This window comes from Cryptomeria japonica, chromosome 10 (genome assembly GCF_030272615.1).
Source record: "Cryptomeria japonica chromosome 10, Sugi_1.0, whole genome shotgun sequence".
Lineage (NCBI taxonomy): Eukaryota > Viridiplantae > Streptophyta > Pinopsida > Cupressales > Cupressaceae > Cryptomeria > Cryptomeria japonica.
This window is the reverse complement of record NC_081414.1, coordinates 852,116,248-852,128,798: the sequence shown is the minus strand read 5'-3', so window position 1 is coordinate 852,128,798 and position 12,551 is coordinate 852,116,248. Positions and strand designations below refer to the sequence as shown.

Genomic DNA, 12,551 nt, shown 5'->3' with positions numbered 1-12,551 from the left:
TATTAATAGGAAATGGAGTTTTCATACATTTACCTAAATCTTTACAAAATCTGTTGAATATATCTCTCTTTTAATAAAATCACAAATTTCTATTTGCACAATTAATTCTAGTTTCTTTATAGAAAATAAATTTGCCAACACCAAGATCTTTCAATTTGTTACAAGTCTTTTTGAAAAATTCCTGATTATATATAAGGATAGAAAGGGGAAAAATATATTCGAATATTTTCAAATGGGATTTGAAAATAGGAAGGAGGAATTATATAATCGATTAAATGCTAATAGTCTATCCTTGCTACTCTCCATATGTCCATCAACAATTGAAATAGCCGCTACTAGCGAGAACTAAGAGATTTTGTAACTGCTGTATTGGATTCTGTAAATTCGTTGAACGTCATGTCTACGAAAGATGTATGCAGACATTTCTGAAAATCAATCTCATCTTTATTTAATAGTGTTGTCACGACCTCAGACATTGATGGCCTACGTCTAGCAGAATCTTGTATGCATAGAAGCGCAAGATTTATCACCCTCAACACCTCTTCTTCGTTATACCCTTCCATCTCCTTTTCATTTTCCACTACCTCTAAAACCTTGTTAGCCATAAGTGTTTTAAGCAAACGATCAGGATATTAAGAGAGTGAATGATGGGATTAAAGGAGTAGAAGAATGTTATTGGAATTTTAAAATACCCATTGAAGAAGATATTCCATATCAGGTTATTGCTTAAAGTCAATGCTTTTTCTACCACTGACAATTTCAAGAACCACCACACCAAAGCTATAGGTGTCGGCTTTCTCTGTTAATTGCCCATGGCTAGCATATTCAGGAGCTGTGTATCCTCTGCAAAACTCCATAAAATCGGTGTTACTATCTCTATTGAAATCTTTGGGATTAGAAAAATACTGGATAAAGTAGGAGTTTCCTTACAGTGTTCCTGCAACTCTTGTGCTAACATGACTTTTATCATTCGGAAGAAGTCTGGCCAGCTCAAAATCTGCTATTTCTGCCTGAAAGTTGTGGTCAAGTAATATATTGCTTGATTTAATATCACGATGGAGGATACAAACATGGAATTCCTCATGGAGATAGGCCAGACCACGCCCTGTGCCCAGGATAATGTTGAACCTTTCCTTCCAGCTCAGAAGTCTTCTTTTTTTCCCTACATGAAGGGCATTTCACTAGACTTTGAAAACCTATCACGTTTGTTGTAACAGATGAAAGTAACAAAAGATCAAAGTTAAGGAATAGCAAACCAAATAATATTCTGTCAAGGCTGCTATTGGGCATGTACTCATAAATCAGGAGTCTTTCTTGGCCTTGTCTGCAACATCCGAGTAAACGAACAAGATTTCTGTGATGAACATTGGAAATGAGTCTCACTTCACTTTCGAACTCAGAAATTGCACGGGTAGAGTGACCTAATGTCAGCTTCTTTACTGCCACAACTTTGCCATTTTTCAACGTACCCTGCAAATATCGAGTAACTTATCGTTTGAATACATCAACACAGAAGCCTAACATGAACTGCAAATAAACAATAATTTACCTTAAATACTTCACCAAATCCTCCTTGTCCAAGCTTATTTGCTTGATCAAAATTGTTAGTTGCCTTTTTCAGTATCTTGAACTCAAAATCTTCTGGCCCACGGAGATCCGTTGCTCCTTCAATATCCGCTGTTCCATATATTTGTTATATTAGTATTAATCAAGATCGAATTGACTTGCCTTCAATTTGGCCTTTAACAGGTTACCTTTTTTCTGGCTTGGCCGCATTATCTGCTTCCGGAAGACAAGGAGACAAGTTAGAAGGCCAAGCAGGAATACCCCTCCCACAACACAAAGTATTATCGACCTTGGAGAACTCGCCGACTTCCCTGGAAAACAAAACGGAGGATACCTCAACTGTGAAAAAATCATTGTAAACAGGAGTAATTTTCTAAAATTCTTTTAAGGAAAATAGATTTAGGTCATCGACTGAAGCTCTTCATTACTTGATTTTATGAAATTACATATCTGAAATTGTTAATTCAAACTTGTTTCTTAGGAAAACTATCAAAAGCTTTAAGAAAATGGAAGCCTACTCAATAGAATATAATGAAATTCTAACCTGTGGGTAAGAAAGGTGCCAGGTCGACAGTCGCATTGCTTGGAAAAAAGGGTTCGGAACTGTATCGCAAGTAGCAGCCGGCGTCTATAGCCCGTCCCTCGGAGTGAGGAAAACACTTATTTATGTTGCGCTGAGCAATATTGAGGCAACTTTTGCAGGAATCCTCTTGAAGGGAACGCAAACAGAAGGCAAGTCCATAGATAGTGGTGTTAGACGGCCCTTGTCTAGTCCCCGCAGCAAAATAATATTTTAGTCGAGGAGTTGCAGTGCAAAGATCACTGATCAAACTTCCACCAGTTGCCGAAATTAAATCGGAATTGGCGGCGTCGACATTGCCACAAAGCTCTTGTGGTGTGACATGATTGTATAGATCATAAGAATTGTATCTATAGTAACGCAGATCATAAAAATTGAAATTCTCGTAACGCAGATAACAGCCGTCGTAGTATGCAGTGGCGGACACACCAGAGCAGTTGTGAATTTGGTTCTCTGCAACTTTAATGCAGCTAATGCAATCGGCAGAGGACTTATCCTTTCTGCACTGCGCCAGAACGTATACTGAATCCGTTGTTGTGTCTGAAGATGTCTCCTCGTCTTTTGTAGCAAATCCAGATGAAGCAGCTTCATTCATCACAGATGCTAGCGCGGAGTTCAAAATTTGCTGAAAGACGGTTGCGTTGTTGGGGGGGCCGTTACTGCATAGGTACGACAAAAGTCTGGTCTCTGGATCTGCTCTAATGGGGGCCATTATTAATATGTGAAATAAAATAGTAAACCTTACAGTATTCTCCACTTGCCAGCGTCTTCCAGCCATGGCTCTGGATTTTTCCATTAAGAGAGACGCTTATATGTACTAGAATTCTTGAATTGTTTTGATAGAAGAAAAACAGGAGAATATTATATAGACTTACAAATTGCAGGGAAGCCATCTATTTTCATGAATATTCCAGCTATATCATTTATTGGATTCAAAGTCAAAGAAATGCAACTTAGACCATAAACCCAATACATTCTTAAAGTTAAAATATTTTTAAAAGTATCTAAGCTTTCGTTCGTTTCTTTCTTCTGGCTTGAGAAAGAGCAAATAAAAGTAAAGATAAAAAATATCTGAACCTTACCAGGCAAAGCGTAAAAATTATTTTCAAGCATTTTTGCTTCTCGTACCATTTTAGAATAGTATTTAACGTTTAACAATGGAAACATCACTAGTTTTAAAGTGAGAAAACTTACAATTTTGTGAACAGGCTCGGCAGTCGTAAACTCAAAATAACAGACTTGAAGATAGTATTTAGCTCTTTGGAGGCAATCAAAGATTAGTTATAATCTTATACTTATACGTACGGTCAGGATTATAATAATAATTTTCAATTTATTATGATCAGTTATATCTTATACATGGTATTTGTTTATTATGATATTTAAAGTTTTGCATTATAATAGGATTATTTTATGATAGATGCTTTTCATTTAATTTAATCAATAGAATAATATGGTTAACTAAAAATATATATTTTTAAAATTATATCTCAATAATTTTGTTGTCATCAATAGGGGATCATCTTATGGTGGGAAGGTTAAGTGGTTGCAACAAAAGGATAAAGAAAAGAGTGAAAAAAATAAAAAATTGTTGTAATCAATAAATTAATTTAAACTTTTTTCTAAATATTCTTACTAGTGAATTAATAATTACGCAATTAAATTTTAAGTCTATTATCAAAACAATATAAGTTATCAATAGATAGCAAACAAAAAATATATACATAAATATTAATTTTAAAATGAGAGAAAAGAATTCTCAATACAAGCTAATTATGTGTGTTTGATCCAATCAGATTGTTTTATTCTGACTTTGTTGAATTCAATGATATGGATTTGGACATGGTAATTTTTGCATTCTCCCAATTATGTTGGAAGTGAGAGTTAGAATTAAGATTAGAGTGAAAGTTAGTATTAGAATTAAGGATAGGATTAGGCTTAGGATTGGAGAAAAAATTAAGTGGAAATAACTCTTTAAGTAAAACCAAGATAAATAGTAAATAAATATTATTTCAAAAGATATCATTATTAAAATATTTTTTATTTATTTAAAATTTATGTTATTTCACTTTTAAAAGATTATTAAGAATTATTTTATTTTATATATTCAAGAGTTGCTATATCTTGTGCTATCACAATTATATTTAATACGAAACAAACTTGGGATCAAAGTCAAACCTATATACTTTAACCTTCATTCCCCTACTAAAATTAGAATAGATTAATGTTACAAGAGTTTATAAACTACGCTACTTTTAAGCTATTATGTTATGCCAACTCATCTATCAATTCAATAATACATTCAACTTACATCACCAACAAATATTTTTTATTACGAATTATACAAAGATAAGTTCTCCCCACTATATGATACCTATTTATTATGATATTGAAAGTCTTTGCATTATAATATAATTAACTTTGGATAGATTCTTTTCATCTAATTTAATAGATAGATTATTATGATTGACTTCAAATATATTTTTGTGAAATATTGTATTTTCAATCATCTTATTCTAATCAATAAATTAATTTGAATATTTTCTTAAATATTCTTACTAATAAACTAATTAGTAATTAATTAGTTTTTAAATCTTTTATCAAACTAAACAAGCGGTCACAAGAAAACCAAAAAAAAATTTAAAAAAAAGGTCATCGTTAGTTTTAAAATGAAATTGCGTTGCTTTATTTAGAGACCAGTTAGACGTGATATTTAATAATAATAATATATTATAAAATTATTACAATAGTTTTTCCAAAAAAAATAATAACATTGTTTATCGGGGTAGGGCTGCATCCGTACACTAAAAGTCTGGATAATAAAATAATAAAAAACCATTGAATTTTGTTCGCCGTGTGGGCAGTTGTACTGACCATTGATGTTGGAAGTAAAACCCAAACTAACAGCATTGAATATAGTATTTAGCTCTTTCAAAGCCACCAAAGCGTATAAACTACCATAAAAAAATGGTTTGGATGATTTGTAATGTTCGATTTTTAATTAGGGTTAAGATTATAACTATAATTTTTATTTCTTATTATAAATTTAAGATTATGTTAAAATTACAATTAAGATTACAATTGAAATTATGGTTAGGGTTATAATCAAAATTCAAGAAAAGTTCAATGTTAAATTGGTCATATATGTGTGTGAAAAAAATATATGTACAAAATTATCAAAATAGTTTAATATTGGTAAAAAGATATGAAATCATTATAGATTTGAAATAAAATAAAACTAGCAATTTCACCTTAATGTGCAATGGGTATGTCAAAAAGGTGTGGAAGGTCAATTTAAAAAAATTGGTCTACTTTTTCTATACATTTGTGCAATGCATGAGAAAAAATTGGTAGGTCATTTAACAAAAGTCTCATTAGAGAAGTGATAGCTTTAAATCAACTATGCATCAACTTACATGTATCCAAACATGTTTCAAACAAAATATTTAAATCGGAAACATAATCAAGCTCCACTGCCTATCCTCATGTTATGTTTGCAATAAGGAGAGGTAGATTGTGGGAAATATAGAGGGGCAACAAGAAAAAGATAGAGGTGAACACATAGATGGGGATTGAGATTCAGATGGAGAAGGAGAGGGATATGGAGATAAGGAGACAAATAGAGAAAGAGAGAGAGGAGAGATGGATGGACATAAATGGAAGAGATAAATATATAGAGGGAGAGAGGGAGAGATAAAGATAGATATAGGAAATGATATAGAGAGGGAAGGAGAGAGGGAGAGATATAGGGGTAGAGAAATATGGAGAGATAATGAGATAAAGAAAGAAGACAGATGGAAGAAATAAATGGAGAGATAGAGCTAGAGAGGCAAGTAGATATATAAGGATAGGAGGAGAGAGAAACAGGGATATTGTGACATAGAGTGATAGAGAGTTAGAGATAGAGATATAAAGATGGATATGGGATAGGGAGGAAGATGGTGAGATATACAAAGATATATAGAGAGAGATAGGGAGATAGAGATATGGCATTCAAATCTTTCAAGTATATGTGCATATATATATATATATGTCAAAAAGCAAGGACCAATTTATAACTGAGACATTAACAAAGATGTTGCCAAGAGGTTGACACCTAGTCTGGTGGGTATGTAACTTTGATAAATCTTTAGATCAATGGTAATAATTTTAATAGAATATTAAACTATTTCTAATTAGTATGTCTAACCTCGTTAAAAGAAAAATCATTAAATATGGTCTATATTATTATTTAAAATTTTTTGAAAAATGATTATAAATCTGTTAATATATATCCTTAATTTATTTATTCAACTTTTAAAAAACAATTCAATCAATTTATGATTAAAATAATAAAATATTTAAGTGCAACCTATCTCGAGAGAAATAACGGTTTCGAGTTAAAACTACTTTTTGCATGTTTTTGGACATTAAATCATCCACTTGTGCCAAAACAAAATAGTCGAAAATACCAACCAAGTTTTTTAGAAGACACGACAACACATTTTTTTACCTAATTTTATAAAAAAAATGCAAAAAAATTGCATAATGGAAGAAAATTTTCTAACTCTTGAAAATAAATTATAATTGAAATCAAGCATATAAGGAAAGTATATTATACTTGAAATAAATATGTTCTTGAAACAAAATGCAGGTTTCCAAAATTCTTAGGTGTAACCCAAAAATGTAGACTACAAAATGGTAGGCAATTTTTAGAATGGCAAAACCAGTTGGTTCATATTATTATTATTATGGTTCTTATGTATGAGTTGTCATATGTGGATAGTCCCAATATAAGAAATCTCACAGATTTTCTTAATATTCTGGATAAATTAATCAAGGCTCTTGATCCCCAATTCAAAACAACAAATAAATCATCAAAAAGATAAAGAGCCACAACGGCACCAACCAGGATCAAAATGATACAGACATGGAATTCCTGCTGGAGATACGCCAAACCACGCGCAGTGCCCAGGATAATGTTGAACCTTTCATTCCAGCTCAAAAGTCTCTTATTTTTTCCTACTATGTAGGGCAATTCACTATACTTTCAAAACCTATCATCTTTGTTATAACAGGATAAAGAAACAAAAGAGGAGAGAAAGTTAAGGAATAGCAAACCAAATAATATTCTGTCCAGGCTGCTATTGGGCATGTACTCATAAATCAGGAGTCTTTCATGGCCTTGTCTGCAACATCCGAGTAAACGCACAAGATGTAGTTTGTCACATGTAATAATATAAATTAATGTAATACAGTTTAATATTTAATGCTAGTATTGTATTTGAGAATATTAACATCAAATCAAAATTAGATTTTTAGTCATTATGAATTTTAGGGCTAGAGATATGATTTAATAAGAATTATGAAAACACTTAAATTATTTTTACTATTATAGATCTAATCCCTAATATTAAAAAATATAATTGTAATATATATATTTAATATTTAATATTTAATATTATATATTATATTATTTCAATTTCAAATATGGTAAGTATAAACCTAATTTTATATTTAATAAATATTATTAATATCATAATATTTAATATTAATATTATGTGATTTTTTTTTAATAAGTTAGGATATCCTCACGACCTAATGATATATGTTTATAATTATAATTATTATGTTTTTATGTTGTAATATAATCTTAAATTTAGGGATGTTTTATTGTTATATTTTATTATATTATAATAGATATATTATTATATTTATATTATTGTCAATATTATCTTAATTAATTTTTTTGGTTTAAATACAACACTTTAAATAACAAAGTTTTATTTTTTATTTTAATATACAAATAATAAAATTTAAATTATTTATTAGATTAAAATATCACTTTACAGATTAAAAATGTTAACATAATCAAATCACATCACATGAAATAAAAAAATTATAAAAAAAAAATATAAAAATAATTTACTGTTTGGTTTTAAAAAATTCCTTTTATATGACAAACACAGGCTGATCAATGGACTTATCAACGAAAATTTAGAGGCAGACTAACATAGTACAACACACACTAACTCAAAGCTTAGTGTGTTGTTTAAGCAAAAGCAATTCATGTGATTTTATGAAATTACATTTCTGAAATTGTAAATTCAAATTTGATTCTAAGGAAAAGTGTCAAAAGGAAAAAAGTGTTTGAAATCGTATTGCAAGTAGAAAAAATATTTTAGAAATAGCTATACATTGCCAACATAAGAAAAAAAAAAAAAGACAAAACTAGTAGAAATTACTAGAATATTCTAACACGAGTTGATCTTTAACCTAATTAGAGTCCATAATTTTTTATGAATTTAAAGTTTTATTTTCATCATTTCTTCCTTCATAAAAAATTTCATAAGCTAATGTGTCATATAGGTATCTAAAATCCTTATTTACATTTTTCTAGCATTCTTTATTTTCTTTGGACATATATATTCACAACTACAACTTCATTTGGAATGTCAAGTTTAGTTGAAAATGTTGTAGATATGAGTACGCCAACTAATCTAATGTAAGAAATCTCAAACATTTTCTCAATGCTAATTTCTATATGATGTTTTTTTGTAGTAGAAAATTTTTTATTGATAAGAAATGGAGGTTTGATAGATTTACTATCTTACAACCAAATCTTTACAAAACCAATTAAACATATTTTTATTTTAATGGTACCACAAATTTCTATTTGAACAACTAAATCTAGTTTCTATATTGAAAATCAATTTGTCAACAACAAGATCTTTCAATTTGTTACACCACTTTGGAAAAAACATATATTGAAATATTTTAAATCCTATTTCAAAATAGGAAAGAATAATTATATAATCGGTTAGATATTAGCAATCCATCATTCCTTGTTACTCTTCATTTGTTCTTCAACAAGAGAAATAGCCACTATTAACCATTAAGGGATTCTGTAATTGTTGCACTTGACTCTGTAAATTGTACGCACGGCATGTCTGCGAAAGATGTATGTAGATGTTTCTGAAAATCAATCTCATCTTTACTTAACAGCATTGTCACGACCTCAGGCATTGATGGCCTATGTCTGAAGGATTCTTGTATGCACAGAAGCGCAAGATTTATCACCCTCAGCACCTCTTCTTCGTTATACCCTTCCATCTCCTTTTCACTTTCCACTAACTCTAAAACCTTGTTCTCTTCGTATAGTCTCCAAACCTGCCATTAGTTTTTTAAGAAAATGATCAAGATGTTTAAAGTAGAGAATGATGCGATTAAAGCAGTAAAAGAATATTATTAGAATTTTAAAATACCCATTGAAGAAGATATTCCATATCAGGTGGTTGCTTCAAGTCGATGCTTTTTCTACCACTAACAATTTCAAGAACAACCACACCAAAGCTATAGGTATCAGCTTTCTCTGTTAATTGCCCATACCTAGCATATTCAGGAGCTGTGTATCCTCTGCGAAAATCCATAAAATCTGTGTTACTATCTCTATTGATACTTTGGAATTCGAAAAATAGTAGATAAAGTAGGACTAGTTTTCTTACACTGTTCCTGCAAATCTTGTGCTAACATGAGTTTTATCATTCGGAAGAAGTCTAGCGAGCCCAAAATCTGCTATTTTTGCCTGAAAGCTGTTGTCAAGTAATATATTGCTTGATTTAATATCACGATGGATGATACAGACATGGAATTCCTCATGGAGATACGCCAGCCCACGAGCGGTGCCCAGGATAATGTTGAACCTTTCCTTCCAGCTCAATAGTCTTTTTTTTTCCCTACATGTTGGGCAATTCACTAGACTTTCAAAACCTATCATGTTTGTGGTAACAGAAGGAGGAACAAAAGAGGGAAGTACAGGAATTGCAAACCAAATAATATTCTGTTAAGGCTGCTCTTGGGCATGTACTCATAAATCAGGAGCCTTTCATGGCCTTGTCTGCAACATCCGAGTAAACGCACAAGATTTCTGTGATGAACATTGGAAATGAGCCTCACTTCGCTTTCAAACTCAGAAATTGCACGTGCAGAGTGACCTAATGTCAGCTTCTTTACTGCCACAACTTTGCCATTTTCCAACGTACCCTGCAAAGATCGAATAACTCATCGTTTGAATACCAACACAGAAGCCTGATATGAACTGCAAATAAACAATAATTTACCTTAAATACTTCACCAAACCCACCTTCTCCAAGCTTATTTGCCTGATCAAAATTGTGAGTTGCCTTTTTCAGTATCTTGAACTCAAAATCTTCTGGCCCACGGAGTTCCGTTGCTCCATCAATATCCGCTGTTCAATAGATTTGTTATATGAGTATTAATCAAGATCGAATTGACTTGCAAGAGTTTTGCTTCATCATCTATAGTATATTAAATTTGGCCTTTTAACAGTTTACCTTTTCTGTGGCCTGGCCGCATTATCTGCTTCCAGAAGACAATGAGACAAGTTAGAAGGCCAAGCAGGAATACCCCTCCCACAACAGAAGGTATTATCGGCTTTGGAGAACTCCCCTTCTTCCCTGAAAAAGAAAACGGAGAATGCCTCAACCGTGAAAAAACCATTGCAAACAGGAGTAACTGTCTGGCAAAATTTTAAGGAAAATCGATTTAGGTGATCGACTGAAGCTCTTTATTACTGGATTTTATGAAATTACATATCTGAAATTGCAAATTCAAACACGCTTCTAAGGAAAAGTATCAAAAGCGTTAACCAAATTGCAAGCTCTTCAAGTGAATATAATTAAATTCTGACCTATGTGTAAGAAATGTGCCAAATCGATAGTCGCATTGATTGGAAAAAAGGATTTGGAATCGTATCGCAAGTAGCAGCCGGCGTCTATACCCCGTCCCTCAGAGCCAGGAAAACACTTATTTATGTTTTCCTGAGCAGTACTCAGGCAATTTTCGCAGGAATCCCTTTGAATGGATCGCAGACAAAAGGCAAGTCTATTGACAATCGTATTAGCCGGCCCTTGTCTAGTCTGCGCAGCAAAATAACCATCTATTCGCGGAGTCGCGCTGCAAAGATCAGTTATCAAACTTCGACCGGTTGCCGAAAATGAAGTGGAATCGGTGGCGTTGATTGTGCCGCACACCGGTTTGTGTGTGGCATCATTGTATCGTTCATAAAAATTGGTATTCTCGTAACGCAGATAACAGCCGTCGTAGTATGCTTTGGCGGACACACCGGAGCAGTTGCGTGCTTGCTCCCCTGCAACCTTAATGCAGTCGACGCAATCGGCAGGGGATTTATCCTTTCTGCACTGCGCCAGAACGTATACTGAATCTGTTGTTGTATCTGATGCTGCCTGCTCGTCGTTTGTAGCAAATCCAGATGGAGCAACTTCTTTAACCACAGATTCCAGCGCAGTGTTCAAAATTTGCTTAAAGAGGTTTGCGTTATTGGGGGGGCTGCTGCCGCATGAGTAGTATAGAAGCCTGGTCTCTGGATCTGCTCTAATGGAGGCCATTATTAACATGGGAAATAAAATAATAAACGTTACAGAATTCTCTACTTTCCAGCCCCTTCCAGCCATGGCTCTGGATAAATGATAATCTCCTGACCATAAAATGAAATGCACATAAGAAAAATATCCTCTCTTTACATGTTGTCATCCAATCAAGTTCCTTTGTTTACATTTCGTTGAGTTCAATGGTATGGATTCAGACGTTATATTTTATAATATTATCATTAAAATTTTATAATAACTTTTCGGCTCTGGATCTGCTCTAATGGGGGCTATTATTAACATGACAAATAAAAGAGTAAATCTTACAACTTTTGTCAATAGGCTGGGCAGCTGTATCGACCACTCTGCATTCTCCGAGGTAAACTTAAAAAACCAGCATTGAAGACGGTATTTAGCTGTTGCGAAGGCTCCCCAATCGTATAAACTACGATTAAAATTATAATTAAGGATTGACTAAAATGTTAGCCTTATAATCACGGTTAGGATTACATGAATGTTTTATGTTTACAATAGCATTACGAGCACGGTTACAATTAAAACTAATATATTTATATTCGGAAAAAATTATATAAAAGAGGTTTTTATTCAATTATTTTATTTCATTTTTTTAATATTATTAATTTTTTTTGTTTGTTTTTTATCCGGAGTTATGAACCTATGAGATCACAAACAGGGTCCTCATTTCCATATTTCATTTGTTCAAACCCGTGAGCTCAACAACCTAACGAAGGCATAGGGTTCGAGAGCTCAATGATCCAGAAGGGATTTGAACCTTGGTGGTCGCTTCACCAAAGGAGTGTTTTAATTGCCACACTACACATCAAAAGACAATATTATTAAACTGTAATTAGTATTAAATTATTGTTATATTATGATATTGTTTAATACTAAGTTATTATTATATATGATTAAGGGAGAGAGCTCTATAGTGGAGTAGGGTTCTATAGTGGTGATGGTAGTTAGGCATAATTAGTCTTTTTATGGAGCACAAAAAGTGT

General features: G+C 32.3%; 3 protein-coding genes across 3 annotated transcripts; all 3 read right to left on the bottom strand.

The window, feature by feature from the left end:
* Positions 1-335: 335 nt before the first annotated feature.
* On the bottom strand, positions 336-2,924 carry LOC131065158 (cysteine-rich receptor-like protein kinase 2). The gene is made up of 7 exons (XM_059212965.1): positions 2,111-2,924; positions 1,755-1,877; positions 1,550-1,677; positions 1,257-1,470; positions 931-1,162; positions 756-843; positions 336-593 (listed from the first exon to the last, which is right to left on the bottom strand). The coding sequence occupies exons 1-7, from the start codon at positions 2,922-2,924 to the stop codon at positions 336-338; spliced, it is 1,857 nt and encodes a 618-aa protein (XP_059068948.1).
* Positions 2,925-9,013: 6,089 nt separating this feature from the next.
* On the bottom strand, positions 9,014-10,645 carry LOC131065159 (putative serine/threonine-protein kinase). The gene is made up of 6 exons (XM_057999596.2): positions 10,480-10,645; positions 10,246-10,373; positions 9,942-10,168; positions 9,631-9,861; positions 9,391-9,541; positions 9,014-9,295 (listed from the first exon to the last, which is right to left on the bottom strand). The coding sequence occupies exons 1-6, from the start codon at positions 10,643-10,645 to the stop codon at positions 9,014-9,016; spliced, it is 1,185 nt and encodes a 394-aa protein (XP_057855579.2).
* A 164-nt stretch (positions 10,646-10,809) lies between these two features.
* LOC131065160 (cysteine-rich receptor-like protein kinase 1) lies at positions 10,810-11,619 on the bottom strand. Its single transcript, XM_057999597.1, has one exon. It carries the CDS (start codon positions 11,617-11,619, stop codon positions 10,810-10,812), a length of 810 nt encoding a protein of 269 aa, XP_057855580.1.
* Between the last annotated feature and the right edge of the window lie 932 nt (positions 11,620-12,551).